The following is a 25781-nucleotide window of genomic DNA, read 5'->3' as shown; positions in this document are numbered from 1 at the left end:
TATGGAGAAGAGGAGGGGTCCAAGAACTGATCCCTGAGGAACCCCAGTGACCAGATGATGTGCTTTAGATACCTCCTCTCCCCAGGCCACTCTGAAAGACCTACCTGTGAGACAGGATTCAAACCAGCGAAGTGGAATCCCAGTGATGCCCATAGATGAGAGGGTGGACAGGAGCATCTGATGATTTACAGTGTCAAAAGCAGCAGATAGATCCAGCAAAATGAGTACTGATGATCTGGCATCAGCTTTAACTGAAATTTGCGTTTATCTGATGAATTTTGTCAGTTTTGTCAACGTTTAGAAGTAAATTATAACATAGTTTATACATTAATATATTTAAACTAAACATAATAAATGACAACAAACCGGTCTGTAGATTTGACGCCACGATTTCTCGGCAAATCAACTATGAATGCAGTTTTATTTTGAAATCGCAGCTTAGTTGGAGAACGTGACGTCACTTCCTGCCAAAGCACCGCTTGGGATTAGCTAGCTGCTTAGCTAGCATGTAGGTGTTGTGTGGGATAAATTTATTCTAATTAAAAAAACACTAAATCGCCGAATTGCCACAGTTATAAAGTAAGGTGTTTAATCCTATGCGTTTCTAACCTAGATATACTCTGCTGCTCCTCATATGCAATGTTAGTATATTCTAGAATTAACAATCGAATCGCTTTGACTGTTGTTAGCCTGGTATCTAATATAGTAAAGATCTTGAACAATAGCAATAATGTATGACAGCTGATAAAATTGTGTTTTTAATAACAGGCTTTGCTATTTTGCTTATACACTATTTAAAAGTAAAGTACGACATTGTGGCTTGTGTTTATTATATGCGTGTTACAGTGTCCGTTATTTTCACCTCATCTGTACTGCTAGCGTTAACAGTGCTAGTAGCGCCTAACGTTACTATGGCGACATAACAAGACGCCCCTGTTATAATTACTGAAGCTGCACTGCAAGTGTATGATGTTTCTATGGCGACATAATACGCGGTAAACTAGTAGTCAGCTTCTTTGATTATAATGGGTTCTGATTGTTTTGCTAGCAGTGCAGATGATGTGATTCATAGAGGTTAATTGGTGATAGTAGTCCTTGTAATCATTTTCGGAAGCGTTCTTCATCTTCTCGCCTTTTTAAAGAAACTTTGGAGTCATGGAGGAACCTGGGACCATAGAGGTGACCGTGAAAACTCTGGATTCCCAGAGCAGGACATTCACTGTTAGAGGAGAGGTGTGTTTCTGTGTGCTCTTTGATGTTATCATAGATGCAAAATATAAGAGGATTTCTTTTGTGTTTTGAGGTTATTATGTATGCAACACAAATAGCTCATTTAACAAAGTATAAACCACTCTGCTATATTGAAATGCTGTTAATTAAAATTTACGTTTACAATTTGATTGTCATCTCTCTTACTTTCTCTCAGTGGACAGTGAAGCAGTTTAAAGAGCACATCGCTTCCACCGTTGAAATCCCGGTGGATAAGCAGAGGTTGATTTACCAGGGTAAAGTGCTGCAGGATGAGAGGACACTCGCGGAATATAGTGAGTCACTGTTTGGTGTTTGTGTTTTTTTTGCACTGGGACTGTTCATTGTTTGTATTACGTCTCCACTTGTCTGTTCTTGGCGTGTTCCAATCAGTGTATTGCACCAGAAAGTGTCGACAAGGGACAGTTTTTATTAGTGAGTCATTGGATCGTTTACTCAACCGATTTGTTCAAAATACAGATTCATTCAGGAACTGAACAAGTGACAGTTGCTGAATTCAGAACAGCGTTCTGCTCTTATTATTTTTGACTATATTTTTCTGTGGCAGGAATAGTTGAGTTGTGTGTTAGTATCCGAATCTTAAAGGATTAGTTTACTTGCAGAATAAAAATTTCCTGATAATTTACTCACCCCCATGTCATCCAGGATGTTCATGGTTTCTTTCTCCATATAGTGGACTTGTATGGCAGCCAATGGGTTGAAAGTCCAAATTGGAGTTTCAGTCCAGCTTCAAAGAGCTCTACATGATCCCAGGCAATAATGGACTGGTATAGTGCCCTGATTTTGAACTTCCAAAATGCAGTTTAAATGCGGCTTCAAGTGATCCCAAATGCGGTTGTAAACGAGAAATTGCAGTCGAGAAAGAAGGGTCTTATCTATTCGGGTATTTTCATAAAATAATGCAATTTATATACTTTTTAATGTCAAACGCTCATTTTGTCTCGCTCTGCCTGGACTGTTTTTTTTTCCCGGTTCGTGACAGTTAGGGTATGTCGAAAAACTCCCATCTCATGTTCTCCCTCAACTTTAAAATCGTCCTATATCGTTGTTTTACCTTTTTTGTTAAGGGTGTTTGATCTTCTTTGCATGTTCACTTTGCAAAGACTGGGTCGGTACTTCTGCAGCGATGTAGGATGATTTTGAAATGATTTTTGAAGTTGAGGGAGAAAATACGAGTTTTTCGACTGTCGTGAGCCAGAATACACAGAGCTCAGGCAGCGCAAAGCAAGACGAGCATTTGAGATAAAAATTTTTTAAATTGAATTTTTTTCAATGCAAACAACCGATTGTTTCGCTAGATAAGACACTTATTCCTCGTCAGGGATCGTTTACAACCACATTTGGGATCATTTGAAGCTGCATTTAAACTGCATTTTGGAAGTTCAAACTCAGGGCACCATATAAGTCCATTATATGGAGAAAAATCCAGAAATGTTTTCCTCAAAAAACATAATTTCTTTACAACTGAAGAAAGAAAGACGTGAACATCTTGGATGACAATGGGGTGAGTACATTATATTTGAATCTTTGTTTTGGAAGTGGACTTCTCCTTTAATCCTTTAATTCAGTATGTCTAAATGAGTCATTATTTTATTAAAAAAAAAAAAAAAACCTAATTCATTCAAGAATTAAAGTAAATATTTTAATTGGCAAAATCAGTCAAAGTATGGCCAGTAGGGGTTCGAGCTTCAACTGGCTGGCAGGAGCTGCCACTGACAGGTCATGTGACCTGTCAGTGGCTGGTGGCAGCTGCCAGTCTGATTCTGGCAGGTCACGTGACCTGCCAGTGGCGGGCTGGTGGCTGGCAGTCTCAACCGCTTTAGATCTGTGAGTATAACGCGTTCTCTGTCACTCTCGCTGCAAGGAAACACACTATTTTATTGTTATGAATGTATTCTTATGACTCTGTTCTTTAGTATGATTGACGTTTTAGTTTTTTTTTTTTTTCCACAACTAAAGCGGTCAAATGAACGTGATCACGACTGGTTGCTTACTGACGCTTCGCCTAAACTCTGAGCGCTCTCGCGGCTGACTGAGCTGCCAGTGGAAGCGACAATAAGCTGCCAGTTGAAATCACGGCCATTTGAACCATTTATTCGTAAGAAACCTGCATAAAACATCGGCATATAAAAAGACTAGACCCATAAGAATATATTAACGATCATGAAATTATATATTTCCTTGTAGGAAGAGTGGTAGAAAACGCGTTAACCTCGGAGCGCTCTCGCGACTGACTGAACTGGAAGTGGAAGCGACAATAAGCTGCCAGTTGAAACCACGGCCATTTAAACACTTTATTCATAATAAAACGCCATAAAAAGTGGATAAATTAAAAGACTAGACCCATAAGAATATATTAATGATCGTGAAATAATATATTTCCTTGTAGCAAGAGTGGTAGAAAACACGTTAACCTCGGAGCGCTCTCGCGGCTGTCTGACTGAACTGCCAGTGGAAGCGACAATAAGCTGCCAGTTGAAATCACGGCCATTTAAACACTTTATTCATAATAAAACTTCATGAAATGTTGATAAATTAAAAGACTAGACCTATAAGAATATATTAACGATCATAAAAGAATATATTTCCTTGTAGCAAGAGTGGCAGAGAACGCGTTAACCTCGGAGCGCTCTCGCGGCTGACTGACTGAACTGCCAGTGGAAGCGACAATAAGCTGCCAGTTGAAATCACGGCCATTTGAACCATTTATTCGTAAGAAACCTCCATAAAACGTCGGCATATAAAAAGACTAGACCCATAAGAATATATTAACGATCATAAAATTATATATTTCCTTGTAGCAAGAGTGGTAGAAAACGCGTTAACCTCGGAGCGCTCTCGCGGCTGACTGACTGAACTGCCAGTGGAAGCGACAATAAGCTGCCAGTTGAAACCACGGCCATTTAAACACTTTATTCATAATAAAACGCCATAAAAAGTGGATAAATTAAAAGACAAGATCCATAAGAAGATATTAATAATCATGAAATAATATACTTCCTTGTAGTAGGAGTGGTAGAGAACGCGTTGAACTCGGAGCGCTCTCGCCGCTGTCTGACTGAGCGACCAGTAGAAGCGGCATTAACCAACCAGTCGGAATCACCGCCATTTAAACACTTTAATCGCGCTAAAAATAAAGAACTGAACAGGTTCACAATAAGAAATTAAGCACAAAACACAAAATCTGCCGAAAATCTGTTGTTGCTGAAACTTGTTGAGGCATACTGCCAGCTGGCAGCTGCCAGTCAGCCCGCCCAAAATCAGACTGGCAGCTGCCACCGGCCACTGGCAGGTCACCTGACCTGCCAGTGACGGCTCCCGCCAGCCAGTTGAAGATTGAACCCCCTCTCAGTACATGTGAACATGTACTTGTGCAGCCTCTATTCTGCAATACAAAGTCTTTTTGTTCTTTAAAAAGAAAAATGTTGATGGTTGATGTTCTCTTGATTTGTGCATATTTTTGTTCTAATGAATAAAAATAATGAATAAAAAAATATAATACTAATGAATGTGGAAAAAAATGCTCATGCGAATAATCATGATTAATAATTGCAAGTATTTTTTTTTAGCAAATTTTTTGCCTTGATTTACAGTCTGGATGAGTCAACACTAGTTGCAGAAATTCAGAGCCACTTTGCAGATTTGAGATGGCCGATTTCACAAAAAAAAAAACACTTTTTTTTTTTTTTTTTTTTTTTTTGCTTTATGCTATAATTCCATCCAATCGGATACAGTAGTTATTTATTTTTTTTAATATTTTGTGCCAATTTTAGTATATGAGCAGTTAGGCATGCGTTTCTGTGTGAGTTTGTTGTATTCAACCTCAAAATTTGGTAGTGTGTCATTGTTTAGTATAAGATGCCCAATTTTTCCAATGTAACCGTTAACCATTTGTAACCAATCACAAGTGTATGATGCCTAGTGTTTTAAAAAGTCAGAGGTTTTTATTTGTGGATATTAATGATAAAAACATATTGTTTTTCAGATGTTGATGGGAAGGTCATTCATCTCGTGGAGCGAGCACCTCCTCAGAGCAGTCAGTCTGGGGGTGGAGGAGGTGGAGTTTCTGGCTCCTCAGGTACAACGGATGGAGGATCCACCTCGTCTCAGTCGTCCACTTTTCCAGGAACTCCACATGACCGTAATGCCAACAACTACGTCATGCTGGGGACTTTTAATCTGCCTGTGAACATCATAGACCCACAGCAGATACAGGTTACAGTGCTTTCCTTGACTGCTTAACCTCAAACAGCCTCTGTAATACATTTGTTAGCGGTTCTGTTATTAAAATTAATTTACATTTCACCCCCTCTAGATGTCAGTGCAGCAGATGCTGGCTGGTGTTGGAGAAATGGGGCGTAATGTCAGAGTAAGCACCAGTACAGGAGTGAGTCATCCTTGTGTCCTTCTAAGCTCACCTAACCTATAATGATGAACTTTTTAAGTCGTGTGCTGAATAATTATATTAGAAGTACTTCTGCTTTGTCTGGTCACAGTGTGTTGTTTAAAACGAAAGGATATCTCTGGACACATCTACAGTAATTTATTTCCTCTCTCACAGAGCAGTGGCTCTGTGGATGTCCATATCAACGTGGACCAATCAGTGCAGAGCGAGCCCAGGATGAGGCTCCAGTTGGCTGAAAGCTTGTTGCGAGAGACACAGGCTTTAATCCACAGACTTGAGGTGCAATTGGATTTCTTAATTGTATAAAAATTGTATAAAAAGTAATTCAGGGTGATGCTTATTTTCAGGTATAAGTAACTTAAATTTTTTGTTTCAGGGTCAGTCAAGTGAACCATCATCTCAGCAAGAGACACCACCTCCTCAGCCATCATCATCATCATCATTCTCAGCACAACCAATGGACAGCTCCCCACCACCTCCCTCCTCCTCATCCACTGCTTCACAGACAGAAGGAGCAACTCACTCTGGACCCAAGTAAGAGAAGAATATTCTGGTCAAGGATGAACAAGTGTGTCTATGGAAGCCCGTTTTCACCACTGAATAGAAAAGTTTATGTCTCGCAATTCTGACTTTGTAACTCGAAATTGCAAGTTCATATTATGCAATTCTGAGAAAATTATTAGATACACACTACCAGTCAAACGTTTTTGAACAGTAAGAGTTTTAATGTTTTTTTGTTTTTTTTTTAAGGAATTCTCTTTTGCTCACCAAGCCTGCATTTATTTGATCCAAAATACAGCAAAATCAGTAATTTTGTGAAACATCTTTACTATTAAAATAGCTGCTTTCAGTTTGATTATATTTTAAAATGTAATTAATTCCTGTGATCTAAACTAAATTTTCAGCATCATTTAATACATTTATTTCAGGGTTTTTGGATGAATAGAAAGATCCAAGGGTCAGCATTTTCAATGAAATGATGATAACAACAAATGTTTTTAAGCAGCAAATCAGAATGTTAAAATGATTTCAAATTCAGCTTTGAAATCACAGGAATAAATTATATCTTAAAATATATTCAAATAGAACACAGTTATTTTAATTAGTGAAAATATTTCAAAATTGTACTGTTTTTGCTGTACTTTGGATCAAATAATTGCAGGCTTGGTGAGCAGACGAGACTTTTTAAAAAACATTAAAAATCTTACTGTTCAAAAACTCTTCACTGGTAGTGTAAATTCGCAAATGTACTCGCAAGTCTCGCCAGTCTAATTCTAAGGGGAAAAAAGACTGAATTCTATATCTCGCAATTCTGAGAATTTTTTATTTACATTTTTTATTTAGTGGCAGAAATGGGCTTCCAAATGTATCTAATATTAAATAAAAGAAAAAATCTTTTAACAGTCTAGTTAAAACACATCTGCCAGGCTCTTATAATGTACATTTTGTATTTATATTTATTTCAAATAGTTTTTGGAAACTCTTCTACAATTTTCAAGAATATTTTTAATTTAATTGCTCTAAAAATGTAATTTAATGGCTCTAAAAATGTATTATTTGATTTGTCCTTGCTGAATTAAAGTGAAAAAAAAACAACTCTTACTACCCCTTACCATCGAACGGTGGTGCATCTTCAAGTCATTTGCATATTACTTTTTCACATTTGTAAATGTAACTTATTTCCATGTCTCAACAGTCACCCCAGCCCTTTAGAGTTGGTGGAGGTTCTGTCAGAGGTACGAAGGGTGGAGGAGCGCCTACGTCCATTCATGGAAAGAACACATTCCATCCTTGGAGCAGCCAGTTCTGCCGACTACAATAACAATGTATGCCCCTGTTGTGCGCAATTCTGACCCCTGCCAGATTACTACCCCCACTAGTGATGGTAGGTTTAGGTTTAGGTGTGGGGGAGGGGGATAGAGGCAATCAGGTAGCGATTTCAACGAGAGGGGGTAATAATTTAGCAGGGGTCGAAAATGGGCACAACACCCCAAAAAATTTTATGTTACATAATTGTCATATGCACTATAAATATGGCATTGTTCATTTTCTGAAAACATTTCTTGGACAGACTCAAGAACGTGAGGAGGATCAGCGCACTCTCAATTTGATTGGAGAGTCACTACATCTCCTTGGCAACACACTGGTGGCTCTCAGTGACCTCCGATGCAATTTATCAGCTCAGCCACCCCGCCACTTACACGTGGTGCGGCCCATGTCTCATTACACCTCACCTGTTGTGTTGCAGAGTGGACCATCCCATATTCCCATTCCGGTGAGCTAACCAACTTTATGTACAAAACTAAGCTCATACTGTTCAAACAGTCGACCTTACAATATATGTCATCTACCAGATGAACCTGGGCTCTACTGTGACCATGACGGCAAACAGCAGACAGACAAGCGAGGGTCAGGCCCCAAACTCACAGCCCAGCAACCAGTCAGAGCCTCAGGGCCAGGCACCTCCTCCACCGAATGGAGCCAGTCAACAGACGGGTCATGGTCAAGGGACTCCAAGAGTGATCAGAATCACACACCAGACCATGGAGCCAGTGGTCATGATGCAGATGAACCTGGATGGTATGTCATTTACCCACCAAAGTAGACCCCAGTGTTCTTAGCATTGTGTTTCAGCCGTGCTGCCCATTCCTGGTCTGCTACACTTCTGAAGATCCCAAACACTTTTCTTTGTCATTACATGATTTTACAATTTTACATAGTTGCTTTGAGAAAAGGGATTTTGCGACCTGGAATGGGCAGCTGTAGTGTAACTGCCAGCCACTGATCTGTGCATTTCTGTGCAGCAGATTCAGACAGTGGAGCGCAGGGACAAAGGCAACAGAACCCCAGCGCTGCTGGAGAGTCTGGTTAGTTTCCACCTCTCTCTGTAGTCAGTAACCAGCCGTGCAAACGTTAACATGTAATACGTGTCTTAAAGAAAAAAGTTCACTCAAAAATGACACTTTATCATCATTTACACAACCCTCATGTCGTTCTAAACTAGTTTAACTCACTGTTTTCCACTGAGCACTAAACAAGAAATATTTGCAGATTTTTCACAGTGCTTGTTCTCCGTGCAACAAATTCAATTGAGACTGCGGTTGAAGAGATCCAGGCACAATAATCGTAATTAATAATAATAATAATAAAAGGGGTCATCCGATGCCCATTTTCCACAAGTTAATATAAGTCATTAGGGTCTTAATGAGAAGTCTGTAACATACTTTGGTTAAAATTTCTCAGTGGTATTGTAAAAAAACACCCTTGTCAAAATCAGCTCTTTTCAGAGCAAGCTGTTTTTTTGTACTTGTCTTTAAATGCTAATGAGCTCTGCTCTCCCTGCCCTTCTCTTTTGTGGGGTGAAGAGCAGTACTGTTTCGTTAGCCACGTTTAGCCGTGAAACTTGCTAACTAGCACATTATTAGGAAAGGTGATTTGCATAGACGCATAAAAAACCCTTATACTCACTTCTGCTGTAGGTAAAGCTGGATTACAAATGATTCGCACGAACATAGACGCGTTTATGTAGATCGTTGGACGCATTTCCATCAAAAATGAAAGTAGCGTTAATCTTCTGCATCTTCAGAAGCTCAGATGTCAGGAGTACATGACGACTGCTATTTTCATTATAACATCCAACATCAGAACACCTCAATCACTTAGGAGACATTCTTGTCTTACCCTGCACCGGCGTCAGAACAATGGCGGTCGTACTGTTTACAGCTCACTCAGCCTACTTAGGGCAGGTCTAAGGTAAGATGGCCGTGTCAGTTAACTATTGTGAAAGCGGCCTTGGTCACACAGACAAGATGCTGAGAATTTGATTTGAAAAAGGGGATATTACTTGTAAAGATTTTAAATTCACTATATACACTGTAGTTCAGATACTCTGTTAAAAAAAAAACATCTGTTTGGTTTTGATTATGTCTATCATGCTGAAATGCATTTTAAAGCCATTTTAGTTTAAACTTCTGATTTAGGGTTATCTGAGCGCACACATCCGAAGCACATGCACAGAAAGTGTCTGTCACACGGCATGTGAGTACTAAATTCCAGTAGTTTTAGTTAACATTATCAACACTGCTCTGGAAATTCTTCAGAATTCCTCCTTTAGTGTTCAGTGGAGGAAGCAAGTCATACAGGTTTGGAACAACATGAGTGTAAGTAAATGTTGACATAATTGTTTGAGTGGTGTTAATGTACTATGTTTTCAATGGGTTGTAACGCAGCTGTAGTTTGTCCGTGGTCTGTAGTCTTGTGTGGAAAATTCAGACCTCATAGCAGTTTTATTTGCCAGCAATGTGAAGTCACTTTTCACTGAATTCTGTGCATCTGTTTTCTGAAGGCACCACGGCACCCATCCATGTACCAGGTCTGCCTCCGGAGTTCATGCAGGCCATCATGCATCAGATCTCCCAGCAGGCTGTCGCCATGGCAACCGCAGCTTCTGCCGGACACCAGGGGCAGCAGCAGCAGGGCACTGCTGGCTCAGGTGCTCAGAGCACAGACAGTCCGGCCCCTCCGCCGCCTCAGGCCAGGGTGGTCATCACACGGCCCTCCTTATCTCCACGCATCCCCCAACCCATGGGCACCAGAGGGACCACCATCAACCTGCGGGCAACAGTGCCCCCTTCAGGAGGACAGCAGACTAACCAAGTATGAACTGGTCAGCTATTTCAGGCATCTACACTACCAGTCAAAGGTTTTTGGACAGTAAGATTTTTAATGTTTTTCAACCCTTTAACTGTCAGAGTCCCCTCTTTGGGATGCCTAAGTTTACTTCACCATATTACAAATAAATCCTAATCTAATCATGACAAACTATACATTGTTGGAAAGGTCTAAGACTCCTAAATAGATATTTTACCATATTTTTGTGTTACAATTTATGTAGGAAAAGTAAAAGATTAATATATGTCAAGGGTGCCACTTAAAAAAAACTACATCATGACATGAGTTGTCACCTTTGTCACAAAAGACTTTCTTCGTTTCACATTTTAGAGATCATAAGAAATTATATATCAGTTTAAAATTGGTTTCATCCTTTGAAAACAATGTTTTCATTCATGAATTACAAAAATGTCAGTCTGGATAGTGCATTTTTATGTCTGTGTTCAAAAATGGGAGTGACAGTTAAAGGGTTAAAGGAGTCTCTTATGCTCACCAAGCCAAAAGCAGTAATATGCAATATTATACAATATACAATACAATTATAGAAATTAATACTTTTGTTTAGCAAGGCTGCTTTAAATGAACATTTATAATGTTACAAAAGATTTCTGTTTCAAATAAATGCTGTTCTTCTGAACTTTTTATTCATCAAAGAATCCTGAAAAAATTCTACTCTGCTGTTTTCAACATAATAATTTGAAATCACAGTAATAAATTACATTTTAAAATATATTCAAACAGAAAACACTTTTTTTTAAATAGTAAAAATATTTGAAATGTTACTTTAAATTTTACTGTTTTTGCTGTACTTTGGATCAAATAAATGCAGGCTTGATGAGCAGAAGAGACTTCTTAAAAAAAAAGTTAAAATCTTACTGTTCAAAAACGTTTGACTGGTAGTGTAAGTCCTGTCTTCTTGAATAAAAAAATCCTGAAATCTCAAAAACTCAAAATTATATATTTAAAATCAGTCAAAATCTGACATGAACTGTCCCATTAATGTTGTTTCTTATGCTCAAATAGTTAAAAAAAAAAAGCTTATATTTCAGGCTTGGCAATTGGCTATTTTTATCTAGACCGGGCTTATTCCGCCATATTGCATGTTCCATTCAAACTAAAGGTTGGGACACAGCAAGACGACCCACCCAAGGTTTTTGTCGCCGCTAGTTCTTTGAAGTCGGCTTGGTGTGTTCTGGCCTTAATATGCGTGCGTGTCTTGGCATATCTAATCTCTTTTTGTAAAATTTATAGTTCCATTTTTGTCCTTCATTTAAGGGTAACCCTATGACGTCCTCTCCTCTCACCCAGATGGTCAGTGGTTTGGTAGGGCAGCTTTTGATGCCATTGCACACAGGTAAGTCCTTACCAATTCAGTTACTATGTAAGATTCAACAACACACAGCTTATAAATATTAGAACTGTATTTCAAGTCAAATTTATTTATAAAACACAGTGTATCAAAGTGTAATTAAAACAATGATAAAAATGCAGCAAAGCAAGATAAAATACAGAAAAAAATAAACCAATATCCTAATCTGAACCAATAGTGGTCAGCATGACAGTGGTATGAAATACTACGTTTCTCAAAAATAGAACCAATAGAAAGCATATATAATAAAAATAACACTGGTCCCAAAATAGAACCTTGAGGGACCCCACAGGTAAAGAAGCTACTGATGACGTAAAGTTTCCAATTTTAAAAGAAAAGGTTCTGTTTTGAAGATTAGAGGTAAAAAAAAAAAAACTTAGGGCAGTTTCTTGGATGCCCACATGACACTTTAAACGTTCGATTAAGATATTATGGTCAGACGTATCAAATGCTGAGCTCAGATCCTGCAGAACTAAAGAACTGTTACTACCAATTTCAGTTTTTAATAAAACATTCCATGTTTTCCATCATCAGGTGACCAGACATCCACTACCACATCGTCCCATTCCTTCTCTTTCTCTACTTCCACAGCTACCCCTTCCTCCTCCTCTATCTCCTCCTCCTCCACTGCTCCTCCATCCTCTGCCAACACATCCGGTCAGACGTCCACCCACACCACCAGTACGGCATCCGTAGGTCAGTCCCACGAGGGCGGCCCAGGAGATAACCTAGCTCAGCTGCTGGGCTCACTTTTGGGAGGAGTTGCAGGAACTGGTGGAGGTGTGTCTGGAGGTCCTCCCTCCATTACAGTGACTGTTCCAGGTGTCCCTGCATTCATCCAGGGCCTGTCCGAGTTCATTCAGGTTGGTGTTTTTCTCAGGGAACGTGTCTTGTAATTTGATCTTACCAAGTGTGTTTATTTGAACGTTCTGTTTTGTTTTCAGTCTGGCCAGCCTGTGTTTCCTCCACCAAACCAGCAGCCTCCACCCTCACAAGCCACGGCCTCTGCCCCTTCAGGAGCCGCCCACACTACCACCCCTCAGCCTCCCAGTGGAGGTGGAGAGACCCTCAGCCCTGAGCTTTTCACAGGCATCGTGCAGGGTGTCTTGTCCACCATGATGGGCTCTCTGGGTGCTGGTCAAGGCAACACTGAGAGTATCGCCCAATTTATTCAAAGACTTTCCCAGACCAGCAACCTCTTCACGCCTGGAGCTGGAGATGCAGTGGGTCAGTTTCTGTGTTCGGCTGACACAACTTAAAGTTGCATTTGATGTGCTAGTGCTGACTCACTGTCTATGTTTGTTTGGCAGGGTTTTTTGGAGATCTGCTGTCTCTGGTGTGTCAGAGTTTCTCAATGGTGGACATGGTTCTGCTGCTGCATGGTAATCCTCAGCCTCTGAGCCGCATCCAGCCCCAGCTCACAGCCTTCTTCACTGAGCACTATCTGCAGGGCCGAGAGCCCACTGACGCCAACATAGCTGTGAGTCTGAGCTCACACTGCTTTCAAACATGAGTTTCATCTCAGAAGAGTTAAATACTTGAGTGACATACTCAGTAATGTTCATTCAGTGTTTTCATTCACTGATTCTTTCAAACGGACACTTCAGAACCATGAAAAATAATACTTGTATTGTACTAACGTGTGGTAATGATACTAATGGTATTGTTTTTGTTTTAGAGTGCTGCTGAGGATCTGATCAATGGACTAGAGGAGTACATTGCAGAGAGTTTTGTAAGTCTTGTTTGCACCTGATTTATCCTGTCACATTTGTTCAGCAGACACCTTAACTGGTTGTCTCTGTTTCAGTCTACTGTGACTGTTCGAGAGGGAGTGGACATCATCCAAACCAACATGTCCTTCCTGAGACAACAGTTCACTCGCATGGCTACTCACATTCTGCGCTGTACAGGTGACCACCGCACTATCCACAAGAACACAAACCCAAAAACTGCTCTGACCCTAGTATTCAAATTACTTGACATTCTTGTATTTTATTTGATTAGCTTTTGTTTTTTAAAATTCACTTTTACATGGTGTTTGCATATAAATATGGCGATGATAAAAATCTATTCAATCCTTTTTCTACTCCACTAAAAACTTAAACACTTATCAAGCTGTTTTGATTTGAGCAGTATGATGATGTATTGCTCAAGCCCCGCCCACAACCACTGATGAGCTGTCCTGTATTAGCATATTTCCACCCTCAGCCAGTTGTACGTTTTCCGCCATTTTCTCTGCGCTCGAGCAGCTGTAGTGGCAACATCTTGTAAGCAATGCAGGTGTTTTGTAGTTTTGTAAAAGTGAACATAAGAGTCTTTATTTTCTCCCGACATCAGAGCCACTGATGGTTTTTGATGGTAACGCACCACCAATTACACATAAAACAGAAAAGAGGGGTGGAGTGAGCAGTAGCTCATTATCTTTCAAAGTAGGGCTGTCAATTTATCACATCAACTTAATGAATTAGTTATAAAAAAAAAAAACACAGTTAAAATATTTTAACGCAGTTAACGCACTGGCCCCGCTTTCAGACCTGTACATCATCCTGACTGTTGACAAATATGATGCAGGGCAAAAAAATTCCATAAATGCAGTTATGCCCTAAAATTCAAGATATTAGTGCAAAAAAAATGTGAATGCGTTTTGTCTCATATTCATATATCACATATCACACGGGCAGCAAGAGCAATATGACACTAGTGCAGATTTTGTCCCGATCTTTCACAAGCTTAAATGTAACTTTAAACAACAGTTCAGTAAATAAGAAGTTGATATTGTTATATTTTAAGTTTTGCAGAGAACATATTACCTTTGAAGCCACAGCAGAATTGTTGCACATCTCCAACCCACACAGCTGTGTTTAGTTTTTGAATGAATTGCATTTTGAACGAATCGTGTGAATTCGTAGGCCCATCCATAAATAGAGCCGTTTGCTTAATTCCTGAATGAATCAGCTGTTTGAATTAAAGGAGAAGTCCACTTCCAGAACAACAATTTACAGATTGTTGTTCTGGAAGTGGACTTTAGTTTAGTTTATTTAGTTTTTAATTTAGTTTATTATAGAGAGTATCATTTCATTAAAGTAATAATAATTTATAATAATAATAAAAATAAAAACATTAAATGGATAGTTCACCCAAAACAAGTTATAATAAATTCTATCATCATTTACTCACCCTCATGTTGTTTCAAACCTTTCTTTTGTGGAACATAAAAGAAAATATTTTGAAGACACTTGGTAACAATCTGTTTTGGTTACTAATGGCATTCATTGTATGAACAAAAATACTGAGATGTTTCTCAAATGATTTTCTTTTATGTTCCATAGTTTTTGTTAGACTGTTACAGCCTAAATGTTTATGTGTAATGTTTTATGTTGAATCAAATCAAATATTTCTTTCTAAAGCTACAATTTGCAGTGCCTACTTGATACCTTCACATTTAACACGAAAATAGCTTAAAATTTTGTGGGTATTTTTACAGTCAAATTTATTTTGCGATTAATTAGACACATCATTAATCACATCATGAATGAATTAGATTTAAAAAATGAATTGACTGACAGCCCTAATTTAAAAAGACATGCACCGAAATGGGTCGCTGTGAACAGAGCTGTTTTTGACCATGTCTTTTCAATCTGATATGTGATGGGAAAAGGAGAAGAATGTGTTCAGCAAAAGGGGGATTCGAACTCGGATCGATCATGTCAAGCTGTGGTCTGACATTCAATTCCTACGCTACTAATGCTTTTGAAGAACGTACGTCTTGTTAGTTAGTTGGTAGTACATGGCCTCTGCCAACTAGACAGGCTATTTGCACTTAGTGTTAAGATCACATGTTCGCCCATTTTTTATGCGTAGAATGTTTTGTGCGCAACGGTTGTGTTAATTACATGTGGATTGTTTACCTGTTTGAGCTTTCTGTCTTTCCATAGACCATGCACTCGCACAAATGTGACCACATCAAATTTTAACTTGCACGTTTTTTAAAAAAATGGTTGCAGTCCAGAGCCCTGTATTTAGCTTTAATTTATTTAGAATTTTTTTTAAAATAATTTTTGTTTTATTTAAATCCATGAAAACAATTTGTAATAGTTTTAGTTTACACTAACAACACTGTTTCTCATGTCTTTCCAGATAACACATTTGGCCAGCGCTTGCTGTATCTGTGCACCCAGGGTCTGTTTGAGTGTTTGGCCCTCAATCTCTATTGTTTAAGAGGAGAGCAGAGAGCTTTGACCACCGTCATCAACCACCGAATTGTAAGATTCACTAATTCATCCTCATGAAGGTTGTTTGGTGTTGCACTGAATGCATCTTTTGACACATTCATGTTTTTCTCCGCACTTAGAGGAGAATGTCAGCTGAAGTGAACCCCAGTCTGGTGAACTGGTTGACCAGTATGATGTCCATGCGGCTGCATGTGATTTTAGAACACAATCCAGTCACCGAAGACCAGATCCAGCATTATGTTATCTATACACAGGTATTCACCTTCTTATTAGGAGTCACTCCCAAACTGAATCATGGAGTACAGAACTGAATATGCGTCTATTATCTTTTTCACATACAGAGTGAGTCGTCTCAGAGAACAGAGTCAGACGCACAAGCAAGCCAGCAGTCAGATAGCATGAGTGTTGAGGTATGTTTCCAAAGGAGAATGAGTCTAGTTTATTGGTGCATAGACAATGATTGTTCCTAAATGAGCTAATAAAAACATACTAAAGTCTATACACTACAGTTTAAAAGTTTTAGATTGGTGAGATTTTCTAAATGTTTTTAAAAGATGTTTCTTCTGCTCACCAAGGCTGCATTTATTTGATCCAAAATACAGCAAAATCAATAATATTGTAAAAAATTATTACGGTTTTAATTTTTTTTTTTTTTTAAATGTTCTATTTTAATATATTTTAAAATGCAGTTTATTCATGTGTTGGCAAAGCTGAGTTTTGGCATCATTGCTCCAGTCTTAATAATAATAGAAAAAATAATACAAAATTTAAAAGAACTGTTTTTTTTTTTTTGCAGCAGCAGTTCAGCATATTACAATGAAAATTAGCTTTTATATTTTCAATTTAAATTTTAGAAAATTGTTTGCCATCACAGGAATAAATTGCGTTTTAAAATATACTTAAATAGAAAACGGTTATTTTAAATGTAATAATATTTCACAATATTACTGTTTTTCATTCATATTTTAATTGTAATTTATTCCATTACATTTACTGGTTCTTAAAAGGGTCTTTTAAAAGTCTTAAATTTTCACTCATAAAATCTGTAGAAACCCTGGTTATTTTGCGATTATTTATAGACTATTATATTATTAATAAATATTTTGAATTAGCTTTTTTTTATTTTTTTTATTTAAATTTTAGAATATTCTTTGCCATCAGAAACAAATTGCATTTTAAAATCAAATCTATATTTTGAATTAGCTATAAACTCTATATCTATATCTATAAAAAAATTTAATAATATTTCACAATATTGCTGTTTTTGCTGTGTTTTGGATCTTGGTGAGCAGAAAAGACTTTTAAAAATTATTTTACAATTATTTATACACTATTATAGAATTTATGAATATTTTGAATTAGCTTTTATATTTTGTTTTCAGTTTAAATTGTAGAACATTTTTTGCTATCACAACAATAAATTGCATTTTAAAATATGGTTAAATTGAAAGTTATTATTTTAAATGTAATAATATTTTACAATATTACTTTTTGCTGTATTTAGGATCAAATGCAGCCTTTTTAGAGACTTTTTAGAGAAAGACTTTTTAAAAATATATATTTTTTTTTAAATATTTAAAATATCTAACTGATCTAGACTAGTTTATTTTTAAATGTATATTTGTAATTTAAGTTTTAATCCTTTCTTTAATATCTGAGGATCTTTTGTCTTTAATAATGCTAATAATAATAATGCTAATAATAAATAATATTTACAGGTGCATCTCAGTAAATTAGAATGTTGTGGAAAAGTTCATTTATTTCAGTAATTCAACTCAAATTGTGAAACTCGTGTATTAAATAAATTCAGTGCACACAGACTGAAGTAGTTTAAGTCTTTGGTTCTTTTAATTGTGATGATTTTGCATCACATTTAACAAAAACCTACCAATTCACTATCTCAACAAATTAGAATAAGGTGACATGCCAATCAGCTAATCAACTCAAAACACCTGCACAGGTTTCCTGAGCCTTCAAAATGGTCTCTCAGTTTGGTTCACTAGGCTACACAATCATGGGGAAGACTGCTGATCTGACAGTTGTCCAGAAGACAATCATTGACACCCTTCACAAGGAGGGTAAGCCACAAACATTCATTGACAAAGAAGCTGGCTGTTCACAGAGTGCTGTATCCAAGCATGTTAACAGGAAGTTGAGTGGAAGGAAAAAGTTTGGAAGAAAAAGATGTACAACAAACCGAGAGAACTACAGCCTTGAGAGGCTTGTCAAGCAAAATAGATTTAAGAATTTGTGTGAACTTCACAAGGAATGGACTGAGGCTGGGGTCAAGGCATCAAGAGCCACCACACAGAGACGTGTCAAGGAATTTGGCTACAGTTGTCGTATTCCTCTTGTTAAGCCACTCCTGAAACACAGACAACATCAGAGGCGTCTTACCTGGGCTAAGGAGAAGAAATGGACTGTTGCCCAGTGGTCCAAAGTCCTCTTTTCAGATGAGAGCAAGTTTTGTATTTCATTTGGAATCCAAGGTCCTAGAGTCTGGAGGAAGGGTGGAGAAGCTCATTGCCCAAGTTGCTTGAAGTCCAGTGTTAAGTTTCCACAGTCTGTGATGATTTGGGGTGCAATGTCATCTGCTGGTGTTGGTCACTGTGTTTTTTAAAAACCAAAGTCACTGCACCCGTTTACCAAGAAATTTTAGAGCACTTCATGCTTCCTTTTGCTGACCAGCTTTTTAAAGATGCTGATTTTATTTTCCAGCAGGATTTGACACCTGCCCACACTGCCAAAAAGTTGGTGTTGGTGTGCTTGACTGGCCAGCAAACTCACCAGACCTGAACCCCATAGAGAATCTATGGGGTATTGTCAAGAGGAAAATGAAAAACAACAGACCAAAAAGTACAGATGAGCTGAAGTCCACTGTCAAAGAAACCTGGGCTTCCATACCACCTCAGTAGTGCCACAGACTGATCACCTCCATGCCACGCCGAATTGAGGCAGTAATTAAAGCAAAAGGAGCCCCTACCAAGTATTGAGTACATATACAGTATATAAACATACTTTCCAGAAGGCCAACAATTCACTAAAAATGTTTTTTTATTGGTCTTACGAAGTATTCTAATTTGTTGAGATGGGTTTTTGTTAAATGTGAGCCAAAATCATCACAACTAAAAGAACCAAAGACTTAAACTACTTCAGTCTGTGTGCATTGAATTTATTTAATACACGAGTTGCACAATTTGAGTTGAATTACTGAAATAAATGAACTTTTCCATGACATTCTAATTTATTGAGATGCACCTGTAGCTTTATTTCATTTCTGTTTTTTTAGTATTTTTAGTATTTCCATTTAAACTTCAGGTAATTCCCATTAAAGTTTCAAATGATATATTAGTCTAGTTAACAACACCCAAACATATTGTAAGCTGCATCATAAGCAACTGTCCTTTAGGTATTGCCTTAGGCCTTGAACACATCTGGATGTTTGTTTGCACTATAAACTGTATGATAGTAAAATGTGATTATATATTACAGATGGAAGAGGGTCTGTCTCCTGCTCCTGCCACCACTGCAGAGGAAGTCATGGCATCCTCAGGAGACACTGCTGACGCCGATGAACCACCTGGCAGGCCCTTGTTAGAGGACACCCGAGGAGCAGTAGCTATGGCAACCGCAGACAGGGAGGAGTCATCTGGAGAGGCGGAGCCATGGGCAGCAACTGTTCCACCTGTGAGAATATTGATTTAGTGAATCTGTTAAACATTTATTTTGTCACCTTTTTGTAGTTCACTGACATATAAATGAGCTCAATGTAAACAGCAAAAATAAACCAATGTAATTACAGTAATAATGAGTGTTTCAATATATGTTAATCAGGAGTGGGTGCCCATCATAAAACATGACATGTTGACCCAGAGGAAGATGAAAGCACAGCCACCTCTGTCTGATGCTTATCTGCATGGGATGCCGGCCAAAAGGAGGAAGGTCTGTGCGGCAACTGCATTTACTTTAAACTAAAACGCTACCATAGATTACAGATGCAAATGAACAGTTCAAATAGAACTGCTTTCCTCCCTTCATAGACCGCACAGGGGGAGGGTCCTCACCTCTCTCTCGCTGAGGCCGTGAGTCGAGCTGCCAGGACAGCAGGGGTGCGACCTGTTACTACCCCAGACAGCCTACAGGGGGAGCTGGAGGCACCAGAGCTGCAGGAAGCATATGCACGACAGGTAAGAAACTAAAATTACAACTGATCTGTCCTGAGACATCTGTGTTTCTGCGTTTTTTTTTTTTTTTTTTTTAATGGCCTTAAAAAGTCCTCATTTCCCTTTTCACAAATGAAGTCCTTACAAGGTCTTAAATCATAGCAGAAAGTCTTTTGATAAAGCTATGGCATTAAATGTTGCATGGACTGCTAAAATGTTTGTCTTATTTTCCAGTACAAATATCCTAAAATCAAGATTCATTTACTTTAGATGCAAAATTAAAATGTGAAAAATATGAACTGAGAATTTTCTGAGAGCAAAATTAATTGAATTCATTTTTACAACAAATATCTGTTGGTAGTAGTGCTGTCACTAATGATTATTTTGGTAATCGAGTAATGTATTATAATATTAATTAATAGTAATATTATTCTGACGATTAATCTAGTAATCTGATCATTAGAATTTTTGTGTCAATTAAAATAGACCTAAGCGAACAATAGCCTTTAAAATGGCTTAAAATACATATATACACTGACCAAAATTATAAACACAACTCTTTTGTTTTTGCCGCCATTTTCCATGAGCTGAACTCAAAGATCTAAGACTTTTTCTATGTACACAAAATATATTTCTCTCAAATATTGTCTAAATCTGTGTTAGTGAGCACTTCTCCTTTGCCGAGATAATCCGTCCACCTCCCAGGTGTGGCATATCAAGATGCTGATTAGACAGCATGATTATTGCACAGGTGTGCCGTAGGCTGGCCACAATAAAAGGCCACTCTAAAATGTGCAGTTTTACTGTATTGGGTGGGTCCGGACGGGGGTCCGAAAACCAGTCAGTATCTGGTGTGACCACCATTTGCCTTACGCAGTGCAACACATCTCCTTCGCATAGAGTTGATCAGGTTGTTGATTGTGGCCTGTGGAATGTTGGTCCACTCCTCTTCAATGTTGTATACGCCGATCCAGAGCATCCCAAATATGCTCAATGGGTGACATGTCCGGTGAGTATGCTGGCCATGCAAGAACTGGGATGTTTTCAGCTTCCAGAAATTGTGTACAGATCCTTGCAACATGGGGCCGTGCATTATCATGCTGCAACATGAGGTGATGGTCGTGGATGAATGGCACAACAATGGGCCTCAGGATCTTGTCACGGTATCTCTGTGCATTCAAAATATCATCAATAAAATGCACCTGTGTTCGTTGTCCATAACATACGCCTGCCCATACCATAACCCCACTGCCACCATGGGCCACTCGATCCACAAAGTTGATGTCAGCAAACCGCTCACCCACACAACGCCATACATGTTGTCTGCCATCTGCCCTGTACAGTGAAAACCGGGATTCGTCCATGAAGAGAACACCTCTCCAAAGTGCCAGACGCCATCGAATGTGAGCATTTGCCCACTCAAGTCGGTTATGACAACGAACTGCAGTCAGGTCGAGACCCCGATGAGGACGATGGGCATGCAGATGAGCTCTGCTGAGACGGTTTCTGACAGTTTGTGCAGAAATTCTTTGGTTATGCAAACCGATTTGTTGCAGCAGCTGTCCGGGTGGCTGGTCTCAGACGATCTTGGAGGTGAAGATGCTGGATGTGGAGGTCCGGGCTGGTGTGGTTACACGTGATCTGCGGTTGTGAGGCCAGTTGGATGTACTGCCAAATTCTCTGAAACGCCTTTGGAGAAGGCTTATGGTAGAGAAATGAACATTCAATTCACAAGCAACAGCTCTGGTGGACATTCCTGCAGTCAGCATGCCAATTGCACGCTCCCTCAAAACTTGTGACATCTGTGGCATTGTGCTGTGTGATAAAACTGCACATTTTAGAGTGGCCTTTTATTGTGGCCAGCCTAATAATCATGCTGTCTAATCAGCATCTTGATATGCCACACCTGTGAGGTGGATGGATTATCTCTGCAAAGGAGATGTGCTCATTAACACAGATTTAGACAGATTTGTGAACAATATTTGAGAGAAATAGGCCTTTTGTGTACATAGAAAAAGTCTTAGATCTTTGATCTTTGAGTTCAGCTCATGAAAAATGGGGGCATCCCATGCTTATCTGTGTATTCTCACTGTTTGCAAAGATTCGTAAATGATTTTCCTTACAAATCTGATAAAGTAGCAAAAACAAAAGTGTTGCATTTATAATTTTGATCAGTGTAATAGCAATGAGGCAATAATAATTGGTTCAAATAAAGCAACAAAAACAACTTATATGGTTTTATAGAACAAAACTGTTGAATTACATAATGTATTAGAAACAACGTAACTAATGCACATTAGGCTTTACATTATAACAAATGTCTGTACAGGGCACCAACAGCCTTTTTACACTTTACAGCATGATCTAATCCTTGTTTAATATTTACTCAACAAAATTTAATTAAGATGTCCACTTAATCTTTAATATCTGGCCATTTCTTTATGACAGAAATGCAATAGCCACTGTAATTTCTTTAATATGTGAACATCAAAGCGTTTAAACTCAGAGTGAGGGTTTGAGCTTTTATTCTGAAATCGCGATGAACAGTTAGCATATTTAGAAAGATATTGATGTTTTCTCACTGTGTTTGCAAAGATTCATAAATGATTTTCCTTACAAATCTGATAAAATGGCGCACGTTGTATTCCCAGATGAATATATATAAGGGCCATTCCATGTCAAATCAACCAAATTTCAAAACTTCCCCGGCTCAAATTTTTGATTTTGCTAATATTTTTCCTGAGGAAAGATAGATATGTATAGTGATGAAAGCCAAAATATTAAATGTCATGTATGAGTATTTACTGAGTAATCCACTATTTTCTAGAGGGAGGTCAAAATGGCCATTTTTACCTTAGATTAGATTTTTACACAGAGATTGTGTAATCTCTATGTAAAAATAAGATAATGATGCTGCCATCTTTCTGAAGTCATTTTTACCCCTCTGTAACTTGACTCTGAATCTAATAATTGCCATCTTGACCTCCCTCTACAAAATAGTGGTTTACTCAGTAAATATTCAACCATGCCATTTAATATTTTGGCTTTCATCACCATACATGTCTTTCTTTGTTCAGAATAAATATTAGCAAGATCAAACATTTGAGCCGGGACCTCTGGTTGAGTTGACACGGAATGACCCATAAGCAATTCAGACTCCCAACAATGATTCATTGTTCTTTAATATGGGCTTTAAATGGGTTTAATATATCATGCAGCTTTGGAAAATGGTGTAATAATGCGCTTCATGGATTCTCATCCATGGAATGCATCACTCTCAGTATTTTGCCGGTTACTCAACACAAGCAAATTGCAGTCAAGGATTTTTTTTTAAAAATTAAGTACTCGAATTGAATCAAGGAATTGTGACAGCCCTAGTTGGTTGGTTTAATGCGTGTTCTGAACTCATACGTGCTCATATAGGTGATCTCGTTCTGTGTTCACATAGAGCACATTACCTGTAATTCACGGGTAATGTTACAACTTGTCATACCGGTAAATTGCCGGAACAAATTTGCCGGTATTTCTGAAAAGGTCCTGTTCATCTCTTAAAGGCATTTTCCTGGTAATTTACCTGTAAAGACTGTATGTGTGAAAGGGGCTACTGTGTATCTTGCTGAACATTTTGAAATCTTTTTCATCGTTCATTGTGTTCCAGGTGAAGAGTGATATAAAGAAACGACTGAGTGATGATCCAGACTACAACCACCAGCGCTTTCCCAACACACACAGAGCTTTTTCTGAGGACTCCTAACGCAAACAGCTCTGTTTACTCCGTCTTGTCGTCTGTCAAACACGGTCATGACCATGACGTCTCGAAGGAACGGCCAATAGCGCCTCATGCATTCAGAGATCCCAGTTGTTTTGAAATCGCTGACTGACGCATATCTCAGATGTCTGCCATAGTCAAATGTGTGGATAGTGACTAAATATAGAGCCAGTGAACTAGACCGGCCATGGAGGCAGAAAAAAACCTGGCGTCCCATCTATTGGAAAAGCATCTTATATTCTTTGTAGATGTCAAAACAGTCTCTGACAGGATTCATATATGCCCCTGTCCACTGTAAATTAGCTGTACATTGTTGTAATAAGTTGTTTTAATAATTACAATAGTAGCAGTTGTATTACAAGCACATATACATGAAGAAAACCGAACTCATTCCAGCTTGATGTGTAGATAAAGGAGATGCCAAGATTGATGTTTACAAGCTCCAGACATGTTGAACATGATTAGATGTACAGCACTGCACATTTATCACTGAGGACTGGAAGAGTTTGTCATAGTGATGCCATAGAGCTGTTTGTAATTATTTCTTGCATGCCAAAAACATCTTGTTGGCTCCATCATGTTCATGAATGTGGCTGTTACAAAATAAAATGGTCCAAGTCTAGAATTACTTCTAGTTTTAAAGAAACAGTTGTGTCTGTGTCTTACATTAGAGAAACTTTGCTGTGGTTTAGTTTTGAAAACAAACACAATTTCACGTGGATACAAATTGGTAACTCATTACTTTTTTGGATAGGGGTGTAACGGTACACAGATGTCACGGTTCACTACGTACCTCGGTTCGAGGGTCACGGTTCAATACGATTTCGGTACAACAGAAAAAAAAAAAAAAATTCTAGGTTTCTGTTCATTTATTTTAAAAAGACAGTAGTACAAATTACAATTTTTTTCCACCTACATGTGAAAATACTAAATATTATATCAAATTAATGTCATATATAGGCTATAAAATCTGCAGTACATATATTCATACAAGGAATAAATACCTGAAATATATTTCATTTAGTTAGCATTCGCTGTTCTTCTGCCGGCAGTTATCAAACAGCGTTTCATTACTGCCCCCTTCTGGATTGAGGCTGAATTGCCTGTATTCAGGTCAGAAATCAACTTTTCCATTAAGGGGTAATATATTTGCGGCATAATCACCCTATTATTATAATGACTATACTGTGTTGTCTTTAATGTTAAATACTTAAATTTACCCAATTACTTAAACTGTTGTCAATAACAATAAACTGTTTAAAATTGTATCTAAATTATACAAGAACAGCTCATACGGCTGCAATATTATGACAAAATCGTTATTGTATATTATTACTATTAATATTGTAGTAATGGTTATTTATATCAATATAGAAAACAATATGAAAACATTATTTTGTGTCTACGTTTATATATTATATTACACATAATATATTATTATTATTATTATTAAAATTACATTTTGAAAGGTAGTGTACCACAACAAAAAATTGATTTAAACAGTTTTTACTTACAAAATAAATAAGTAAATAAATAAAATTACTTTTTTAAAAGTCCTATTTAAACCTCATGAAAATTGTAAAATTGTACCTCATGAAAAATGCAGAAACTGTGATACATTTTTAATTACAAAGTTCAAACAGACAGCATTTATTTGAAGAAGAGTTTTAAGCCAAATTAATGCATCCCTGTGGAGTGAAAGTATTAACTTTAAAAAAAAAAAATAATAATTATATATATATATATATATATGAAGAGTTCAGATGCAAAACCAGCTAAATCCATCTGACGTCTTTCTTTAAAAAATGCATTTTTATCAGGCTCAGATGTACAGGTTTCTATGTAAGTACCGGTACTTCTGATTTGGCTGAGGCTGGAATTTTGAAGAAAAAGTATTTGATGG

At 37.9% G+C, this 25781-nt stretch overlaps 1 protein-coding gene across 6 annotated transcripts; it reads left to right on the top strand.

Annotated features, from left to right (window-relative positions):
- Positions 1–450: 450 nt before the first annotated feature.
- bag6l (BCL2 associated athanogene 6, like) lies at positions 451–24239 on the top strand. Of its 6 annotated transcripts, none has more exons than XM_051136494.1 (25): positions 451–579; positions 1143–1233; positions 1427–1544; positions 5255–5484; positions 5585–5656; positions 5831–5953; positions 6051–6208; positions 7371–7500; positions 7746–7949; positions 8029–8254; positions 8479–8541; positions 10020–10330; positions 11621–11699; positions 12249–12577; positions 12659–12941; positions 13025–13194; positions 13393–13446; positions 13522–13624; positions 15852–15976; positions 16066–16200; positions 16288–16356; positions 19439–19633; positions 19781–19888; positions 19987–20133; positions 23768–24239. In XM_051136494.1, the coding sequence occupies exons 2-25, from the start codon at positions 1156–1158 to the stop codon at positions 23861–23863; spliced, it is 3606 nt and encodes a 1201-aa protein (XP_050992451.1). In that variant the 5' UTR covers positions 451–579; positions 1143–1155; the 3' UTR covers positions 23864–24239. The 6 variants fall into 6 exon arrangements, with proteins under 6 accessions (XP_050992451.1, XP_050992453.1, XP_050992455.1 ...); XM_051136496.1 differs by having other exon boundaries at positions 462–508; XM_051136498.1 differs by having other exon boundaries at positions 467–579; positions 12306–12577.
- Positions 24240–25781: the final 1542 nt, after the last annotated feature.

This window comes from Labeo rohita, chromosome 19 (assembly GCF_022985175.1).
Source record: "Labeo rohita strain BAU-BD-2019 chromosome 19, IGBB_LRoh.1.0, whole genome shotgun sequence".
Classification (NCBI taxonomy): Eukaryota; Metazoa; Chordata; class Actinopteri; order Cypriniformes; family Cyprinidae; genus Labeo; species Labeo rohita.
The sequence above is the reverse complement of the archived record's forward strand: the minus strand, read 5'-3'. Positions and strand labels throughout refer to the sequence as shown.

Bases quoted from the DNA above. Each gene is read 5' to 3' on its own strand.
- bag6l (XM_051136494.1), top strand. From the start codon at position 1,156: ATGGAGGAACCTGGGACCATAGAGGTGACCGTGAAAACTCTGGATTCC. The intron at 8,542-10,019 runs GTTAGTTTCCAC...TGTTTTCTGAAG, and splicing joins CAGCGCTGCTGGAGAGTCTG to GCACCACGGCACCCATCCAT. The intron at 12,942-13,024 runs GTCAGTTTCTGT...TTTGTTTGGCAG, and splicing joins TGGAGCTGGAGATGCAGTGG to GGTTTTTTGGAGATCTGCTG.